Here is a 21879-nt window from a genome sequence, read left to right as displayed (position 1 = left end):
AGAAAAACCACAAAGGTGAGTTCTCCCTTTGCAAATCATGTGATATGCCCAGGAATAAGTACAACTGTTTCCGTCGTCCAGATTGCTGTTCCAAGTACTCAGGTTTCATCTTTACTTCTTCTGTCTTGTTCTCCCCAACCACGAAGTAGGAAAGATTAGGAAAGCCCAGGCCCAGCTGGAGTTTCATGTCTAGTTATCAGCTTCTACCAGAGTTAGGAGCTACCTGCCGTGTACACTTCTCGCCAGCAGCAGGAGGGCAGTGTAAGCCAGCCTGAAGATGTTCTGATGGCCCAGTCAGAGACAACGTTGCCATTATGGTAATCTCTCTTCTGTGCCTTCGGTGGCTGAGCACTGGCTTTGATGAACAAGTACCCAACCCACCTCTATTCTGAGAAGGGAAATATGAGTAGACAATATTCATTCCTGAGGACCAGAAACTCTCTGTCCTTTGGCCTTTGGCATGGGTAAAATACTCTTTTCTGCATCCAGTAACAGAGACTGTTCACTTCTTCAAACATGGGACCACAAAAGAAAGACTTCAGGAGGAATCCACCACCTGGACACGTAACTTCAAGGAGATCTTATGGCTTCTTCCAGTCATTTGTCTTCTCAAATAACAGAACTCTGAAACCAGATTGCCTGGGTTTGACATCTGGCTGTATTATATAGCTATGTGACCTTGGGTAGTTCAAGTGGTTTGTAATCAGCTACTAAGCAAAAAGTTGGCAGTTCAAACCTACCCAGCAGTGCTGCAGAAGGCCAGGTGATCTGCTTCCATGAAGATTACAGCCAAGAAAACACTACGGAGCAGCTCTACTCTGTAACACATGGGTCCCATGAGTAGGAATTGGTTTGATTTTTGGTTTTGGTGACCTCAGTCAAGTTACTTACTCTTGCTGTACTTATACTTCTTTACGCATTAAATGAGGATAATAAAAGCACCCACTTTGTAGGATTGTTGTGAAGACTAAAAGAGTGAATACTTAAAGCTCTTAGAACAGCTCTAATGCACAGAAAGTACTATTACTAACAGAAACAGGGTAGAGCTTTTGCAATAGTGATCACAAAAAAAAAAAAAAAAAGAAAAAAAAGCTGCTCTTCTGTACAATGTGTATTCCCCATGGAGGCGAATGCACGATGACAACACGATATGAGCTAGACAGCAGGCACCATGGAGATCAGTGATGGAAAATCAGATTCTGTACCTCCTGATACTCTTTTACTCATTCAGATCCATTGTACTGCTAGAGCAGCCACCAGGAGACATGTCCTTCCCAGGTGATGCAGAAGTGGTGAGTGACACTTAACTGGAACAGAGAGACACTGCACCATTGATGAAATCTTCCCAGGATTCTTCAGAAAGACTCAACAACCTATGACCTCTAACCCTCTGAAGCAGAGAACACTGCTTCTTTGGTATGACACCAAGGATTCTGTGTTACTCGGCTATTAACTTTGACTTGAATTCAGGGAGAAGATAGCAGGGATTTTTAAAATTATTATTGTAGCTATAGTAAATTCTACATATTGAAAAAATGTACTGTTTTCACTTCAATGGCTTTTAATATTGCTTACTCATTTTATTTTTTGTTTTCTATTTGTTAAAATTGGCTGTTGGATGACAGCCTTGAAACTGCTTTGCTATGCATGTATTCATGGTACCCAGCTAGCACAGGAGAATGAAAAGCCACTTAAAACAAAGGGAAGTAGCTGATATGAATTTACTAAAGTATATAAGGAAAATGTGCAGTAGTCAGCCAGAGCTGTCCTTCATTAGACGCAAACACTTTGCGTTCAACTACTGTCCTAAAAGCTGATGGTCTGAATCACCCAGGGGACTTGTGGGAGAAGGGCCTGGCCATCTGCTTCTGTAAAGATTACAGAAAATCCTAAGGAACTGTTCTACTCTAACACATGGGGTCATCATCAGCTGGAATCAACTCGATGGCAATGGGTTTGGCTTTTTGTTTTTATGCACAAAGATCAAGAAATGTTTTATGCTTTGACTTGCCCATCTGCTTAGTGGCTGACAGTGACTTTTGAGATAAATTCTATTTCTTTGGTCTCCGCTGGGTGTTTTTATGTATTTTTTAAAATTTCTTCTGAATATCCATCCATTTACTCATTCAGTAAGGCCAGGTATTATTATAGGTGCTAGGAATGGCGACCTTGTGTGTCAGAGTAGAACTGCTCCATAGGGTTTTCAATGGTTGATTTTTGGGAAGTAGAGTGCCAGGCCTTTCTTCTGAAGTGTCTTTGGGTAGATTAGAACCTCCAACCTTTTGGTTAGCGGTTGAGCGCATTAACCATCTGTGTGATTTCGCCCAGGGGAGAAGTGTTCTTTCTTTCTGGTGCTGTTTCTTCATGAGGATTAGTGGGTGAAAGTAATTTTTAAAGTTAAGAACCCATCTTTCCAAAGGCATGTAAACTTTAAAGAAAGTCAAAAACAACCAGGGAAAGGAATATAAATGCACTATTTGTTCTTAAAAACAGAATATGACATCCTTTCTCTACCTGTGTATTTTCACCAAAAGCCGTTAGGTGGGGCCGAATAAGAGAGGTGTTATAAAATGGTGGGAGTAGTAGCATGGGAACCTGTCTAATTTCAGTGGGAATAATTCGGATCAAGATCAGCCCAAGGCTGACCCTATGAGGCGGAGGTCAGACATACCTCCACTGTCCAACCTTTTTACCAATTCTGACACCATCCATCTCCCCACAGCACTACTTCTCTTCTGGGTGCGATACTCTGCTGCAAAGGCCACACAGCAATCAGACCATACTTACAGTTAAGTGGCTTAGTAAGGAAGAGGGTACAACTGTGGATCAGGATTACGAAGCATGTAGGCAAAGTCTCCCTTCTTCAGTGCAGGACAGCTCTCTTAGCTCCTCTCGACCTTGCAGGCCTCCTCTCAGCCCCCTCAGGACAGGTTCCTCTTGGCCCTGCCTCCTGTCACTTCCGACTCTGCCGCTGGGCCCCTTCTGCACCTCTAGCTTTCTTCAGTGTTACAGCCCTTGGCTTGTGTTACAGCTCCTTTAGGAAGTTCCTTGCTTTCTCTCTCTCTCTGCTTCTTCCTGTCTGAAAACAACTGTGGGGTTGGCTGTATATATATGCAACTCCCTGTCAATTTCAAGGTCTGGCCCCTCCCAGTGGGGGGCCACAAACTGACCAATCTCCTCTTGGTAGGCCACTGACACTTCAATTGCATAGTAGGCTACAGTCACTTCATTTGCATGACTATATTGACCAATTCCCACAAGGTGTATGCCAATCACAGGGCATGCTGCAGCCCAGGGTTAGACAAAAGGTACCAAATCAAGTAGTTTACGGCTTACCCAGGAAATGTAACAACGCTGGGGGGGTGGGGGTGGGGGTAGAAAACTAGGTGCTAGGGCAAAAATCTCTCAAGGGTTTTTTTTCAAAGAACCAAGGCAAAAGTCTACATAAAGGAACTCATTTCACCATGGGTGTGCATCCTCATGGAGGCTGGGGGCAAGCTGCAGCAGCACAAAGCAGGGTGTTAGGGTCCACATGAGACACAAGTGGGATGAAGAGAGAGGGTATCCCAGCAAAAGGACAGGCGAACACAGTGTCAAAGACCAAACAAGGTGAGCAGGGCAACCACCTAGGGAGGTGGTCTAGCATATGCCATTAGAGCCTAAAACGGTGAGCAGGGCATTATGTAAGCAGGCAACCCAGGGTGAGTAGGGTGTGTGTGCAGGAGGCCGACGTGGCACAGGATATTGGATCCTGAGCAGGATAAGGACAGCACCAGAGGGGGTTATTAGAACCCAGGTAGGGTGAAGAGGACTTGTGTGTCATGGTTGACCGGGCACAGGGATGTTTCCATGGGAAACGGGGAGGCAGCAGTTACATTCAGGGGGCATGATTGAGTAAGTAAATTTAGTAAGGATAAGGAAAGCTAGTCTTCATTCTAATTTTCTCTGTAGTCTGAGAAAAGAGTTAAAAATTTGAAAAGGAAGAAAACTAGAATCAATCCTTTGGTGGTAGACTGGAGTTGGAAGCATAAGTGTAAACTCATGGCTTTCAATATCTATGTATAGAAATAAATATGGATGTAAATATGTGTATTTATCTATATACTTCCTAGCTCTGTCTACTGAGTGGCCCAGGATCAGTGATACTACAAGAACTATGAGCTCAGCTAACTCCCATATCTTGGTTTCTAAATACCATTCTCCACTGAAAGGAATAAGGGCTCCTTCTTTGGATAAACCACCACCCATCTGTCAGTTTCTTATACTACGGTGGCTTGCATGTTGCTATGAGGCCGGAAGCTATGCCACTGGTATCTGAAAGACCAGCAGGGTCCCCCACAGTGGACAGGTTTCAGCAGAGCTTCCAGACTAAGATAATTAGCAGGGCCTAGTGATCTACTTTCAAAAACTAACCAATGAAAACCTTATAAATCAGAACAGAATACTGTCCGATATAGTGCTGAAAGGTAAGCCCCCAAAGATGAACTCAAAATACACAGTGACTACAACAATGGACTTGAGCATACCAACGATGGTAAAGTTGGCGCAGAACCAGGAAACATTTCATTCTGTTATACACGGGGTCAGAAGTGACTCGATGGCAACGAATAACCACGACCTTGGAGGAACGGCTGATTCCAGGAACGTGGCAGAGGAATATCCTGTTGTGCTACACAGTAAAGAGGTACTCAAAGAATGATGGGTCCATGATAGACATGGCAAAAAGACACAGACACCATCTCTAAGAGGAACCACGGGACAAATCTGAGCATCAAAATAATGACAGTAACAGATTATAACCAATGAGTAAAATAAAAAAAAATGAACCTCACTGATATAAATAAATGAATACATTAAAAGTCTGATGAGGAACAGAGTGTTTACATAGTTTCAAAGCATCTCCCCCCAATATACTTATTAATTACAAAGGGAAATAGAGAAATTTGACAGTGGGGAAACTTGGTAGACACTGCCTTAATCAAGGGATCAAAGTAAATTTCATCAGTCATGGGACAAACTGAAATGCACACCACCTGAAAGAACACAGTGAGAAGACCAGAGGTACTTCTGTGACATTCCTCTCTAGCATGCAGAACCTAATTCTAAGGAAACGTTAGACAAACCCAAACTGGGAGACAGGCTACAGAATACTTAGCCTGTAATGTCCAAAACTGTCAAGATCATGAAAGGTAGACTAGGAATTCTTTCAGATTGAAGGAGACTAAATGCCAATATGTGACACTGGATTGGACCTTTTTGCTATAAGGGACAGTACTAAGACAACTGATGAATCCCAAATGGGGTCTGAGCATGAGAAGGGAGTAATGTATCAATGTTAATTTCCTGATTTTTGGTGTTTTTACTTTGGAGAATGCCCTTGTTTGTAGGAAGTACACACTGAAGTACTGGGGGGAGAGTCATCACTGTTGGCCACTTAACTCTTAAAATGGTTCAGGAAAAAAGATTCTTTGAATTAAAAAAAAAAAGTGGTAATTGAAACTCACTTCTGAGGGCTCCGCATAAACACTGGGAGTGTTGATATCCTAACCCCTGTAGATTATTTTCCCAATCTTTTATTCAACACACATTTAATGACTAGCAAGGCACGAATGCTGTGCCAGGCAGTGTGACAGTGACACGTACCTACTCCAAGCTCGCTCACTCTCCAGTCACCCCACCCCCACCATGAGAGCACCCTGCTTTGGAGAAGTTAGGAACACATCAGTGTGGGTAATCTAGCTGTTTGGTAGAGCCTAAGAGCTTTGATTCCTACCTTGATTTGGGGAGTGACAGATCTTTTCCAATTGAAGTTGAGCTTATTGGAAAATAAAGCTTTGACGTGGCTTTATTTTCAAAGATGTTTTACCTTTGTTTTGATATATGGAATCTCGATAAATCAAGATTAAAAACTATAAGGCATTTGATGACATAACAGGTATGCATATGTAATATACATACACACTAGAAAAAGTAATTTGAATTACATCAGGATGAATTTCAATCAAGTAATAGGAAGCCAAGGGTTATTAAATTTTATACTGGTTCTTTCTCATTATTCAGATCACCTCAAATGTTACTCCTTCAGACAGGCCTTCCCTGACCACCCTAGTTGAAAACTGGCACCCATCAAGCCACTACCTATCTCACTCACTCAACACGAAGGCAGGCTCTTCATCTTGTTCACCACACTGGTCTCTAGAATTTTAACAGTGGCTGGCACAATGCTTAACAAATATTTGCTGACTACATGAATCGAGTGAGAATGTGGAATCTGTAAGCCAATTATCTCTAAGAACACGATGGCCAACCCTATTACCTGGCAATATGTTAATACTGCTGATAATAGGGATCCCCAACTAAATGGCCTAACATCCTTCGACTCTTGATTTTGAGATACAGTACTCACAATGGAAGCTACACATACATTGAAGTAAGGGAAGATAGCTTTTTTTTAAATTTCAACATCTATTAATATATTTCAAAATCCATAATTGTTACATATGATACGGTCTGAAGGCCCAGTGCTAGTCCGTGAACTTTGCTACCGGTCCATGGTTCAGTACAGAAACTGAGAGAAAAGTGCTCAGAAACTTTTATAGCAAGTTTACATGAGATTTTAAAAATATTTTATAAAAGCATTGTCTGTGACAGTCTGGGGGAAATAAACTGGTCCTCCACCAGAGATAAGTATTAGTAAAGCTTTATTTCTTAAATTGGGTAGGTGTTCTTTGTTTTAGTCTTTATCCTTTCTGTATAATCTAAAAATTGCCTTTTTAATATCCAAACTCAGATGTTATTTACCTGTATCTTACCTGGGCTTCCTGGAAAAGCAGAGGCCAAGGCAAGGACACACACACAGACAGTTTGTTTTGGGAAGTGACCCCAGAGACAAGAGTGGAGGCCTGGGAATAATGCAACAGGTAAGGTGGGAAAGCCAGTCTTCCTTCCTTTCACGTTGTGTTGGCAACCTAGTCGCCTCTGTGGGCAACTGGTCCTGCTGGAGTCCTCTGAGGAGCAAAGGAGAGCGCGCCTCGGCTGAGCGTCAGAAGGTGGGGGGACTCATTCACTGGCTTCAGTCTCCCACTTGCCAAAGACTGTCCTATGGGATGTTAACTCCCTCACACTTCCATGTGTGCACATACACCAATATGCCCAAGCAACTTCACACAGGCAGCGCAGCAGCACTGGGCCAGAACAAGAGACCTACACAGTACAGCTGAGGCCAGCTGTTATCAAGTTATACCTGTTCATGGCCAGGTGCTATAGCTACAGTTGGAATGAAACAGTGAGCCAAGAGGATGTAAAGTGGGCAAAAGAGGTGTCCAACACATACATACAAACATATATGTGTGTGTAAATATATAAAATATATTACAGAGAATGTTAAAGTCAAGAAAAATGGGTTCTAGACTAAGCTCTAATACTCAGTGACTCTGAGCTTACAGGATAAAACACAAAGACTTGACTAGTATTTTTTTCTAGTTTGAAAATTCTTCTTCTCTAGTATTTAATCTAGCCTTTTTTTTCAAAGCTAAGTAAGTTGTACTAATCCTTGGCCAGAGTGGCACTTGTAAATTCAATTAAGTAAATTCTACTGAAATCTTATTATGTTCAAAAAAAAAAAAAACCCCAAACCCGTTGCCATCGAGTCAATTCCAACTCATAACAACCCTACAGGACAGAGCAGAACTGCCCCATAGAGTTTCCAAGGAGTGGCTGTTGGATTCAAAGTTCCGGCCTTGTGGTTAGCAGCTGAGCTCTTAACCACTGTGCCACCAGGGCTCTGGGCACTGTTAAAAACATAGTAACAAAAATATTCTTCCTGTAAATCCTCCTTTCAATTCTTAAGTTTAAAACAAATCATTTTTCTCAAAGAATTTTACTTCTTCTGAATCGAAAGTTGTGCCAGAACCATCTAACAATTGATTTAGTCTGAAAACCGGAGAATTAACTCATTCCATTAACTTCCAAATATCATTTGCCTTCTTAAATAATTTTCTCCATTATTTAAATGAAGTTATAGACCCAAATGCTTGAGTGAAAGGCTCAAACAGTGCCTATGATTACACAAACCAGAAATCAGTGTATCTGGGATCACAATTTCAGATTAACTCTGCATACAGACTACTTGAAGCACATACTAATGAAGATCAAAGACCACGGCCTTCAGTATGGATTGTACCTCAACATAAAGAAAACAAAAATCCTTACAACTGGATCAATAAATGGAGAAAAGACTGACGTCAGAATTTAATTTTATTTGTACTCACAAAGACCATGAAAGCAGCAGTCAAGAAATCGTTAAGATGTATGGCATTGGGCAAATCTGCTGCAAAAGACCTCTTTAAAGTGTTAAACAGCAAAGACGTCATTTTGAGGACTAAGGTGTGCCTGACTCAAGCCACGGTATTTTCTTTTTTTAAATTTTTGTTGTGCTTTAAGTCAAAGTTTACAAATCAAGTCGGTCTCTCACACAGAAACTTATATGCATCTTGCTAAATACTCCCCCCATTGCTCTCCCCCTATTGAGACAGCCTGCTCCCTCCCTCCACTCTGTCTTTTCGTGCCCATTTCGCCAGTTCTAACCCCCTCTACCCTCTCATCTCCCCTCCAGGCAGGAGATGCCAACATAGTCTCAAGTGTCCACCTGACCCAAGAAGCTCACTCCTCACCAGCATCCCTCTCCAATCCATTGTCCAGTCCAATCCCTGTCTGAAGAGTTGACTTTGGGAATAGTTCCTGTCCTGGGCCAACAGAAGGTCTGGGGGACATGACCACCGGGGTCCTTCTAGTCTCACTCAGACCATTAAGTCTGTTCTTATGAGAATTTGGGGTCTGCATCCCACTGGTGTCCTGCCCCCTCAGGGGTTCTCTGTTGTGTTCAGGGAAGTCATTGGTTGTAGCCAGGTACCATCTAGCTCTTCTGGTCTCAGGCTGATGTAGTCTCTGGTTTATGTGGCCCTTTTTGCCTCTTGGGCTTGTAATTACCTTGCACCCTTGGTGTTCTTCATTCTCCTTTGATCCAAGTGGGTTGAGGCCAATTGATGCATCTTAGATGGCCAGTTGCTAGCATTTAAGACCCCAGATGCCACTCTCCAAAGTGGGATGCCGGATATTTTCTTAATAGATGTTATTATGCCAATTGACTTAGACATCCCCTGAAACCATGGTTCCCAAACCCCCACCCCTGCTACACTGGCCCTCAAGGCATTCAGTTTATTCAGGAAACTTCTTTGCTTTTGGTTTAGTCCAGTTGTGCTGACCTCGCCTGTACGTGTGTTGTACCTTTCCCGTCACCTAAAGTAGTTCTTATCTACTGTCTAATTAGTGAATACCCCTCTCCCACCTTCCCTCCCTCCCCGCTCTCGTAACCATCAAAGAATATTTTCTTCTCTGTTGAAACTATTTCTCGAGTTCTTATAATAGTGGTCTTATACAACATTTGACCTTTTGCAACTGACTAAATTCACTCAGCATAATGTGTTACAGATTCCTCCATGTTATGAAATGTTTCACAGATTCATCACTGTTCTTTATCGAGGTGTAGTATTCCACTGTGTGAATATACCATCATTTATTTACTCATTCATCTGTTGACGGGCACCTCGGTTGCTTCCATCTTTTTGCTATCGTAAACAGTGCTGCAATGAACATGAGTGTGCATATATCTGTTTGTGTAAAGGCTCTTATTTCTCTAGGATATATTCCAAGGAGTGAGATTGCTGGATCGTATGGTAGTTCTATTTTTAGCTTTTTAAGGAAGTGCCAAATTGACTTCCAAAGTGGTGGTACCATTTTACATTCTTACCAGCAGTGTATAAGTGTTCCAATCTCTCCACAGCCTCTCCAAAATTTATTGTTTTGTGTTTTTTGGATTAATGCCAGCCTTGTTGGAGTGAGATGAAATCTCCTTGTAGTTTTGATTTGCATTTCTCTAATGGCTAATGATCGTGAGCATTTCCTCATGTATCTGTTAGCAGCCTGAATGTCTTCTTTAGTGAAGTGTCTGTTCATATCTTTTGCCCATTTTTTAACTGGGTTATTTGTCTTTTTGTAGTTGAGTTTTTGCAGTATCATGTAGGTTTTAGAGTCAAGCACTGATCGGAAATGTCATAGCTAAAAACTTTTTCCAAGTCTGTAGGTAATCTTCTTACTCTTTTGGTGAAGTGTTTGGATGAGCATAGGTGTTTGATTTTTAGGAGATCCCAGTTATCTAGTTTTTCTAAGCCATGGTATTTGCAATCACCTCATATAAAAATGAAAGCTGGACAATGCATAAGGAAGACCAAAGATGAATTGATACCTCTGAATTACGGTGGTGGTGAAGAATACTGAATATACTATGGACTAGCAAAAGAATAAACAAGTCTGTCTTGGAAGAAATACAGCCAGAGTGTTTCTTGGAAGAGAGGATGGTGAGACTTCATCTCACATACTTTGGACATGCTAGTAGGAGGGACCATTCCCTGGAGAAAGGCATCATGCTTGGTAGAGGGTCAGCGAAAAACAGAGGAAGACTCTCAAAGAGATGGACTGACACAGTGACTACAACAATGGGCTCAAACCTAACAATGATCGTGAGGATGGCATAGGACTGGGCAGTGTTTTATTCTGTTGTACATAGGTCACTATGAGTTGGAACCGACTCAACGGCATGTAACAACATCATCACCACACTCCTTTAGCTTTGTTCAGCTCATTGTTCTGTTCTTGATCACAGCACTACATTACTAATCCTCAACAACCACCCTATAGATCCATTAACCCAACAAATATTTAACAGGTGGTACTCTGCACTGGGAGTTCTATTAGGTACCGAGTGTAAATGATCAAGTGAAGCCCAGGTAAAACACAGGTAAATAACATCCAAGTTTGATTATTAAAAAGCGCAATAAAGATGTCTCAGTATACCCCAACCATTATCGTTAGAAAAACAACTCAAATCACTTGTCCTATGGCAGCAGGTCAGTAGAAACCACTTTCTACACAAAGGCCACACTTTCTGAAGGGACTGTAGCCCAAAAGCCATTTAAAGAATCAGTCCTATCTAGACTATTGCTTCGCATTAAATTTCACCAAGTCCCCTCAGACACACAGACCTATGCAAAGCAGAAAGAAGAAACGGTCCTATTTCTTCTAACACAAAACCTAAATTGTGGTTTGAAAACTCCACATGTTCAAATCAGAGGCAAGCCTTAATTGTCCTTATTTTAGGAAAGGGAAAACAACAAACAAGTAAATACAATCACGCTGGGATGAATCCAGGTCTGTCAGAGGAGCTCCTGCAAAGCTGAGCATATGGAGAACTAACAGCCATGCTGCTGCAGAAACAGGAACCGCAACGATAAGCCTCTTCCTCACTTGACTGGTTTATTATTCTCTGTTCTGCCTCACTCCACTTTTGATGGAAGCATAGAACCAAAATCCAGCAACTGAAAATAAAGATTTATCTTTACATGAAAATGGCACCTGCAATCTTTTGTCTACTATTCAGAAGAACGTAAAAGCTTGTTCCATCAATTAGTAATAAAGACCAAAACCTTTTAAAGTCATGGAAAAAACTGAAATTCTTTTGAAAATAAAGTGTTTTAATTGCAATTGGGATTAATCTGCCTATAAACCACCAGATTTTTTTTTTCTTTTTTCACTTATGTGGATGACCTGCATAAAACGGTTATTCCAGGAAAAATCAAAGCAAAATAAGCCACGTACAGTGAGGAAAAAATGTAAAGAAAGCATTTTTGTTCTGCTCATGTTTTATATCTGCTTAATGATCCACAAATAATATTATAAAATAAACCACATTTTATATTTTGCAGCGTCAATATAGCCAAGGCTATTACAAAAAATTTACTATGATTAAGAATTGTACATAACCTAAAAGTCCGAGACCATTTCCAATATAAAGTAGGTTAGATATAACCCTTAAATGGTTTTAAAACTAAAAACCAACAAGAACTAACCCCTGGCAAGTCAAAAATTTTTCTTGGCTACAATTAAAAACAAGCGGCTGAAATAGATAAGACTGTGTAATCTCTGAAAGAATTCTTATGAATACAATTTGAAGATAAACCAGTAGTACATATGGCTTCTAATAATAACAAACAATGAGATTAATTTATTTATAATATGATCACTTAGAGCTCTTTAAAAGTACGAGAAAAGTAGGAAGAGTGATTTCAAAAATTCTAAGTTAACGGCTGACTTGAGAAAGAAGATTGCATTTGTAAACAAAAAAACAAGCTCAAAAGGTACAAAATTGCAATCTCCCTCCCATGCTCCACATGGAGGCCTTCAGGTCTTCATCATCTCCAGACAGGTTTACTGCAAGAGCACCATCCTAACTGGCTCCCTGCTTCCTGTCTCGCCTCCCATCACTCTGGCCTACACACGCTGTCAGTCAGCTGGTCTGCCTGACGTGTAGCTCTGGTTATCACTCCTTTGCTCGGAAGGGCAAGCTCCAAGCTTAATGTTCAAGGTGCTTTGTAAGACAGCACCACACTCACCTTTCCAGCCTCATTTTGCTTAACTTTTGCTACATATCATCAGTGTGACAGCCACCTGGAACTGCCTGCTTTTCCATGAAATGGCTCATACTCTCCTGATTCTGCTCTCTCTATCATTTTGTTCCCTTTGGCGGAAATTTTCTTCCCTTTTCCTGCTACAATCCTACCCAGCTTTCACAGCTCTCCTCAAATGTCACCTCCTCCTAAGATCTTTTATTCCAACTAGATGTCATCCTCTCTCCTTTGGTAGCTCACCGTACCTTCAAATGTCTCTAAGGCCATTAATATTCCATCTTATAATTATCTGTCATCTCTCGACAAGACTACACTATCTGAGGCAGAAACCGTATGATTCATTCTCTGTCCCCTGAAGCAAGTGGCATAGTGCCTTATATACCACATTGTAGGCACTCAAGTATGTACTGAGTTAAACTATACTGTACTGGGTTCTGCTCCAAGAAAGTCACTGGAAGGAAAACACTCCTAGGGCACAGATAGAAAATCAAAGGGCTCATGATAGTATTTTGAGAAAAAGCCTCGGAACATGTAAAATGTACAACCAATTGCAAAAAAAAAAAAAAAAAAAAGCTTCAGAACATGTAAAATGTATAACCAATGGTAGGACTAAAACCTATAGGCCTTTGTAATGTCATAATGGAAGAAAACACACAAAACATCTCCCTTTCCAGGTAAATAATAAATGAACTAAAGAAGAGTAACCTTTAAAGATAAACTCAACCATTTTTCCCCAGTCAAGTAAGTTACAGACAGCAATATAAGAAATGTTAAAATTCTGTCACAATAAAATCATAAATCGTCCTAATAGGCTATAATATATGTAGTTAGCTCAAGAAAAAAGTTTAGAACAATTCCTTCTTTAAAAAAGCAAGTAACTCCTTCTTTTGTGAATTTACTCCCAAGTAATCGGGAGTCAGGCTAAAGATCATTAGCTTCTCTTTAACCACAGACTCCACAAATGAGCAGATGAATGACTAAATGAACGGATTTACTAAGACTTGATTCCGAGTTCGCCACATGCCGCTACTTCTCAAAATATTTGTGGAAACCAGTTTTTTAGTCCTATCTGTTGCAGACTGATGCTCTTATAAAATACAATGCATTATTTAAAGAAAAAAAAAAAGGGAGGGATTGCAGCAATGTCTACAGACTGACATGGCCCTTCTGTACTTCACTGTCATGGACCAGTAACGAAGTTCACAAATGGGCACTAGCCTGCTCTGAGCTTTTCCCTGAACCCGCACACATTCAACATGCTACCAAATGACAGGAAAGGTAGGGTCCACGCCTACCTTCTGCTCCTGCACCTCAAACACTGCTTCATGGACACTGCAAGCAAAAAGCGAGGTAGGCAGGTCACTTAAATCCATCATCTCTTCCAAGTCATCTTCATTTTCACCAAAAACCATCTCTTCTTCCTCTTCTTGGTCACTGCTACAGAGATCTGGCTGGTTATCATTCCAAGACTTCACAGTGTCTCTTAGCATCATCCCCTGGAAAGCAGGTCTCTTCTGTTTTTAAAGTTCTAGGATGTCTGCCAGGCACCTACTGTTAACAAAACACAACACAGAGATAAGGCTTTGATGGCCAAATACTATTCCCATCAATCAAGTTCCCAAGACAGCAATTCATCAAGTGAAGCAATTTTATTCACGAAAGATAAATCAGCATTTAAATCAACTCCTTACAGTTCTCATAAATGAATTCTATATATACTAAGTTGATTTGCTTAGCATATTTTATGTAATATGATTCACTGGCGATAATAATACATTTTTTAAAAGGCAAAAAGTTTTCTAGTGAAATTGGAGAAAAAAAGTATAATACAAAATGAGATATATCAATATGTACACTAGTTTACTGGTAGTAGGAGGAAAAATGTGAACCAGAATTGCCTTCACATATTTGTTTTGGGTTTCAGGATACAACATTGAAACTGGCGAAGAGAATAAAACCCACACTGATTCACTTACCATCTGTACCCTGAAATATGGTCTGTGATGAACTGACTTCACCTTTCTTAAGCAATTTCTTCATCTTGAATACACTCTGAGAGAATGAAGTGACACAGAACCAAAAGTTCTATATAAAGACTTAGTTAATGTTACAAATACCTACAGTAGGTAAAATTTACATAGAAGGCAATCAAAAAGGTATCCTTTTCTGCTCATTAAAAATCACTAATTTTAACCCTAAGGCATGGAGCTGACAGTGTCCCTCTTGAAATAAAGGAACAGAGTCTGTCTTCTATGGGCTATTTGTGTGCACATCTGTCTCCTCCAGTGAACTGCACACTATACCCACCAAGCAGAGTGTCTTAAATGTAACACTTTTCAAGCTACTGAAAACCGAACTGAAGAAATACCTATCAGGCCCAGAAAAATTAAGTGATCATGATTACCTCAGTATCACATAATTTGTGATTTTCCCTTTTATTTCAAAGAACACAAAGCTGCAAATATATTGCTTATATACAGTACAGAATGACAATCGTAGGATAAAAATGGTTGTGTGTGTGCTTTCCATTATTATACCAATCAGTAGAGCCACTAATTCTAAAAAGTAAAATCTTTATACTCGTTCTCATCAACACTTTCTGAATGCCTGCTGCACTGGGGGATTCTGAATGAATAAGACATAGTTATCACCCTCAAGCAGCTCCCATCAAAGCAATAATGTCTCCTTCTCAACAACCATTTCACTCTCCTAAAGGATCTTGCCCCATTGATTGTCTCCTTTACTTTCAATTGGGAACCCTGGTGGTGCAGTGGTTAAGTGCTAGGCTGCTAACCAAAAGGTCAGCAGTTCGAATCCACCAGGCACTCCCTGGTAACTCTATGGGGCAGTTCTATCTGTCCTGTAGGTCACTATGAGTGGGAATCGACTCGTTGGTAATGGATTTGGTTTTGGGTATACTTTCAATTTTTCCTTGTCCACATTTTCTTTCCCTCAGCTAACACACATATTCAAGACCCACCTCCATCTCAAAAAGAAAACCTTCCATTTGGATTATCTCTTCGCTCAATCTACTTTTCTGTCTCACTTTCACCTTTCCTACCAACTTCCTATATTTGCTGTGTTTACTTCCTCAACTCCAGTCACTCCTGCATTCAGGGCAGTCGGGGTTCCACCACAACTGTTTGGTTGACACTGCCCTTAATACGGATGCAACAGTTTCCTAATAAACGGAACCTAATTTCAGGCCTTGACCTATCTCTGTAGCACACCACCTTGCTGTCCATTCCATTCATTCTCAGGCCTCTCGGTGGCCCTGCCTTCTGGGTCTTGGTTTTCCTCGCTCTCCTTTCTCACCAACTCTGTCTTGTTCACTGGTTCCTCTTTCTCTACTCACCTTTATAACTTAGTCTCTTTGAGGTTTTAATTCCCATCCTCTTTTCCTCATCTTACTCTTCCTGGATGATTTTTATCCACACCCAAATATTTATCTTTTCCCCTATTTTCCTGCCGTTCACACATACATGCAGATATCACTACCGTCTCTCATTTCACACAATGATTCTTAAGCTGAGAAGGATGTCATTGAAGTTGAGGGGGAAGCACAGCAGAATCTTGGGGAATAAAGCAGAGGGGCAGGTTTGGAAAAGGTAACATGTCAAGAGATTCTGATCTGCCCCTCCGTCTTTTCTGCTTACACTCACTGAAATTTACTAATCCATGTGACTACTTCCAAATTTATATATCCAGACTCACCCTTCTCACCTGAGTTCTACACTTGTATTTTTAGCTTTCTAATGAACATATCTACCTGGGTAGTCCATTGGTACATTAAAAAAAAAAAAAACTTATTCCTTTAAATATTGTGCCAGAAATCTCCAATCTGGAAGAGGGGTATCTGGCGGGGGGGGGAACGGCTCTCATTGTAATCTTTTCTTCACGACTAAGTTGTTAGGTAGCATTTAGCTCTTGCAGCACTCTGCTCCTTTCTGTTATATGTTTACATCATGATCATTTGTGTATAATCATTCCCGCTACCAGGGTGCCTCTGAATCCATGGTCCCTGGCACAGTTTCTAGTTTATGCTTAATAATGGTATTATTAACATTGCTGAGTGAAAGCAGATAGCATTGTGTTTTCGCCACTGATATGGCTGCACAAAGGAAAATTTATTTCTGCATGGGATTAGAAAGAGCTCCCCAAAGAAGGGTATGGTGGGACAACAGCAATTTCAGCAGGAAGAAAGTGGAGTACATTGCAGGCAAAGCAAACAGTACATGAACGAAGGTAGAAAGACAGAAGGATTAGCATGCACAAAGATCATGTGACCTTGTGCAGCTAGAGGGTAAGATGTTTGGTAGGAGTGGCATAAGACAAAGTTAGAAAGGTAGGCATGGGTAGCTTGAAAGCAGGATAACAGAGTTCTGACAAAAAAAATCAGTCAATATCAGCATGCCATTGAAAGTTTTAGGCAGGGAAATAATATAAGCAACCCAAATTAACTTTCAGTGTCAGTAAAAGTGGGTAGTCTTTATGTCTTATCTCTTGGGGCACTAATGTTTTTATCCCCTCCAACCAATCCATTAAGAGGTGAGGAAAATACTGTGCTTAATTTTTAGGAGAGTTGGGGAGCTCTGAATAGGTAGATCTTAAAATTTGAGAGATCCCACCTATTTTTTATAAGATTTTTTTTTTTGTTTCAAGTTCCTTCCTCCAACCCCTAAAAAGAAACAGGAAAAAAAAAAAAAAAAAATCAGAGCACAGGAAACAAATCCTTCATTTGACTTAAAAAAATAAAATTCTTAGAATGTTATACCCTCACTTCCTGTTTTCTCCTTTCATTTTTGGGTAGCTTTTCTTTTGCTATCGTTTCAAACAGAAAAGTTGTGAGAATAGTGCAAGAACTCCTGTATACCCTTTACCCAAGGTTATCAAATACTTAGATTCTGCCCCCTGCTTTATCATTCTATTTTTATACATTTTTTTTAACCATTTGAGAGTATACCTCTTTACTCCCAAATACTTCAGTATGTAATAACAAGATCATTTTCTTACATAACCACAGCACAATGATCAAAACCAGGAAATTTAACATTGATCTAATACCATTATCTAATCCACATTTGACTACATCTAGTACAAATTTGACTATATCCAAATTTTGGCATTTATTCTAGTAATGGCCTTTATAGCTGCCTTCCCTCTAATCATTTTAGATTATTGTTAAAATACTTGCCTTTTGCCTCAAGATATTTCACTAAGCATTAGGCTACAGCATTACTACCTTTTCTTCATTTATACATTATTGTACATTTGTTGTACTTTAAAGGGATGGATTGCTGAAATACCGTAGTAGCTACATACATGTCTGAATAATCCTTGAGTATACCCAGAAAGATTGAGGCTCCGTAAGGGACTTTACAGATTTGAATTCTGTCTCCCCTACTACTCTACGTTAAGGAAATTACTTGACCTCTCAGAGTTTCTGTTTCCTCAACTATAAAATAGGGGATAATACTACTACTAACCCAATAAGGATGCTAAGAGGATTAAATGACAAACTACATGCTAAGTACTCACAAAAATGCTTTTCGTGAAGTTGGTGCGCCAACAGTGAATTATTTTTACATAGCATGATCTACATGAATGCTTCGTTGGGTTCAATGAACCTCAATATATCAGAACCACTGGCGGAATTGATGTTAAAACAATAAAATGAGAAAAATACACCCCCAAATTATCCAATTCCAAGCAGCAAAAGGGCAACAAAAATAAAACTAACACTTTGTGCCATTTCAAGAAAACTACTCAGCAGCAGACATATCAATAAGATGGGATCCAAAGCAGTAATACAGCTTCCGTATGAAAATATCTCAAGATTTAAATATAGATGTTTAAATAGATTAAAAAAAATAGATTTAGCTAGATTTAAATAGATTTAGCTAGCTGAATAAAGGCTAAACGCCATGTGCCTTTTTATGGGCCTCATGGAATTTTATGCTGTAATGCAGTGCGTACTTTATTATAGACGTCAAAATTCAGATGATGGTTCTCTTGCTAAAGACAAGCAACTAAATTTTTTTAGATACAGCTTAAGTCAACACTGTCAACTTTTTCATAATTTTCTGACATCATAAATGTAGTTAAATTTGAAGAGAGAGATATAAACATCGGCCAATGGAAATGACAATCCTAGCATGCTCGTAAGAAAGCTAGATTGGCATTTCAAAGGTAACTCAGTTTTACCAGGGCAAAGAAAAAAAATTACGAAAGTACACTGGTCCTATGTAGTTGTTCTTACTGGAGCTTTTGCTGGCTTTGCCCCATCTGGCCCGTAATATCATAACGAGACTAAGCTGTGTAACCCAAGGAAATACCGACTGGTTCAGCAGAAAGGGCTGAACCAATATCCTCCACCTTCTGTAAGCCAAGGTCTGTGCTAACCAGGGTTTAGCATCATCTCCAGCGCAACTGTAGCTGTGGCTGGCTTCTGGCAAATTGTTTCTTCATGGAAACATCAAATGAGTGGAAAAGCTCCAAGTAGCATGACCATCTGCTCTGCTACAATAAGCCTTGTGACAAAAGTAATCCATCAAGGCAAATGCCAGGCACATGGAGTTGACTTTGCATTTTAAGTTCTGATCAGGAAAAGGTAGACTCCTCCTTCTCCAGTATTTTTCTTTAAATAAAATTTCAAAATACTATGCTTCTAAAGTTGGTACATAAAAGCTGCTATGAGTTGGAACCAACCTGACGGCACCTAACAACAACAAACTTGGTAAACATTTCCAAATCCCAAACAGTACTTCAATACCTTACCTAAATACATCTTGTTATTTCTTGATGTGTTCAAAATGCTACTGAATAATCCTGGAAGCAAACAAGTATTTCATTGCCACTCTGCAAGTGTCTTGCTAGATGTCCTTGGAAAAGTCATTGGCTTCTCCATGTTTGTTCCCTCATACATAAAATAAGGAAAATATTCACAGATGCTGTTAAACTGCCAAATTCCTTTAAAAATTTTTTCTAAATTATAAATTTAGACTAAATTTCTCTTTTTAAAAAATCCAAGATTGTCAATGTTGGGGGTTCTGAGTGGCTAACGTGCAAGCTGCTAGCTTCCACTCCCTCATTTCACCACTTATAGGTAGGATTTTACTATTTCTTAGTACCAAAAAAAAAAAAAAAAAAAAAACCAAACCCACAGCTGTGGAGTCGACTCAGATTCATAGCAACTCTACAGCACAGAGTAGAACTGCCCCATAAGGTTTCCAAGGAGCCCCTGGTGGATTCAAACTGCTGACCTTTTAGTTAGCAGCATAGCTCTTAACCACTACGCCACCAGGGTTTCCATTAGTAGTTCTGGTAAAAAGTATGGTACCTCGACAGCAAAGTAAAACAGGTGAAAATTAGATTTTTGTATTCTCTGTGTTTTAATGACCTGCTTCCTATTTTCATAAATAATCTAGAATTGGTCCTATTACAATTACTAAGATCCAATGACTCACCAGGAATACAGTATTTGTTAGCATGAGAAGATAAAAGAAACAAATATAAAAACAACAAATCCACTGTCAGAACACAGGAAAATAATAGACCTTAAACAATAATTGAAGTAGAAATAAAAGCAAAACAAAACAAGAGTTGCCATGGAGTTGATTCCGACTCATAGCGAACCCATGTGTTGCGGAGCACAAATGTGTTCCAGAGGATTTTTCAAAACCATCACCTCTTGGAAGCAGATCGCCAGGCCTTTCTTCCAAGGTGCTAATGGGTGGGTTCAATCCACCATCCTTTAACCATCTGTGCCACCCAGGGACTCCAGAGATATAAAAGTCTGATGCTATTTGTTTTGCTGTATATCCTTTATTTTCCCTCAACACAGCCTCTATATTCTAAGGGGAAAACGGAGATCCACTGTGTGACCTCCACCTTCCATGATTTTTTTTCAGGTCTACCAACAAATGGCATTCAACTTGAGGGCTTCCATTATTTTACGGGCTTCCATTATTTTACAGGCTTCCATTATTTTACAGGCTTCCGCCTAATGGATTCCAACTCACTACTTTTCATGATATTCTGCTTAACTCTTTCAACCCATAGCTCCTCCAGCCACCATACTAAATTTGTTTTCATTTCTGTCACCTCAACATTCACATGTACAAAATGCTTTACAAATGTTACAATAGTGGGAAAAATCTTGTTTTCCTTAAAAGCACTGAAATCTTTCTCTGAGCTAAGAAAGGTCTGTCAATACTGTAAAGCTAATCTCATGGCTAAAGAACGGACTCTTTATTTCAGGCCTTTCACTGTCTTCCTGCATTAAAAGTCCATTTCTAGAATATAAATATAAACTGTCACCAAAAAGAATGAATTTGTGTGATAAACAACTAGAGTCTCAATACTGCGTGGTTTTATAAAACACTGAACCAGAGCTAATGAAAAAGTCTTAAAAGAAATTCTTACTACATGTAATCACTGCTACAGTTGCTTCTCTTACCAAACAGCACATCAGAGACTTTCACGAAATATTTAAATAAATGTGGTGCATTCGGTAACTTTCAGTAAAAGGGAGTGAATATTTTTGGCTTTAAGCACTACACAAAAACATTAATAATCCTAATGTGTATCCGAAAACACGTATCTGACCTGCTCCCTAAAGTAGATTCCTAAAAGGGATGATCAGATTTTGCATGGAAGCTGGAACTGAGGAACCTGGCGACAGACCGCTGTGGCTACCTGTCGGGGCAGGGCAGCAGATGAAAGCTGATACACAAGTCTCAAAAGTCACAGAATAAGTAAAGCGACGGTGATCCAGTACGGGGGGCGGGGGAGCCAGGCAGAAAGAGAGAGGGGCTTCCAACTTCTGGCCGTGTCTCTGACCCACTGCTCCTTTCCTGCCTGCAGGAACAGGCTGGGCCTGTCGGCTTTTGAAAAAGTCCAACAGCTGGAGAAGATTACTGGTAGGAAGGAGGAAAAATTTTTATTTTGGTTTTGTTTTCCAAGACACCACCCGAGAGGCTGCCAAAGAAGACCCTGGGCGGGAGTGAGGGTGGGCCCGGGGGACAAGCGACGCTGCAGCATCACTGGGGTCTCGGGCATCTCCGGACGGTTTCTTTCTTTTTTTGTTGTTAACTTTCGCACCCCCTTTCCCTTCCCTTCCGAACCGGCTGCAAACCTGCTGCGAGATGCCGGGCGCCGGCCCCACCCTGCCAAGGGGGACTCACCTGTGCGCTCTGCCGCTGCAGGAAGGAAGGAAGGAAGGAGAGAGAGGCCCGGGGCGGTCCGACGGGGCTACGAGGGAAGCGGGCTGCCGCGAGGGCCGGGCTCTCGGGGAGACACAGAGGCGGCGGCCGGGGACGACGGGAGTCGGGCCGCCAGGGGCCGCGGGTAGAGTGGG

At 40.5% G+C, this 21879-nt stretch overlaps 1 protein-coding gene across 6 annotated transcripts in view; it reads right to left on the bottom strand.

Moving 5' to 3' along the window:
- Positions 1 to 21879, bottom strand: part of RCAN3 (RCAN family member 3) — a 42540-nt gene extending 20661 nt beyond the window's left edge. For 4 of the 6 annotated variants that reach the window (XR_002787035.2, XR_010321322.1, XR_002787037.2 and 1 more), the window contains exons 1-2: positions 21707 to 21879; positions 13817 to 14072 (exon numbers count right to left, since the gene is read on the bottom strand). Coding sequence is in view for 1 of the 6 variants with exons in the window: in XM_010595087.3 (XP_010593389.1) it covers positions 13817 to 14014 (198 nt within the window). In the remaining 5 variants the exon portion in view is untranslated. Of the gene's footprint in view, positions 1 to 13816; positions 14073 to 19298; positions 19594 to 21706 lie in introns of those variants that run through there. The other 2 variants (XR_010321321.1, XM_010595087.3) reach the window with 2 other exon arrangements.

The sequence above is a fragment of the Loxodonta africana genome, chromosome 3 (genome assembly GCF_030014295.1).
Source record: "Loxodonta africana isolate mLoxAfr1 chromosome 3, mLoxAfr1.hap2, whole genome shotgun sequence".
NCBI lineage: Eukaryota > Metazoa > Chordata > Mammalia > Proboscidea > Elephantidae > Loxodonta > Loxodonta africana.
This window is presented reverse-complemented; position numbering and strand designations above follow the sequence as displayed.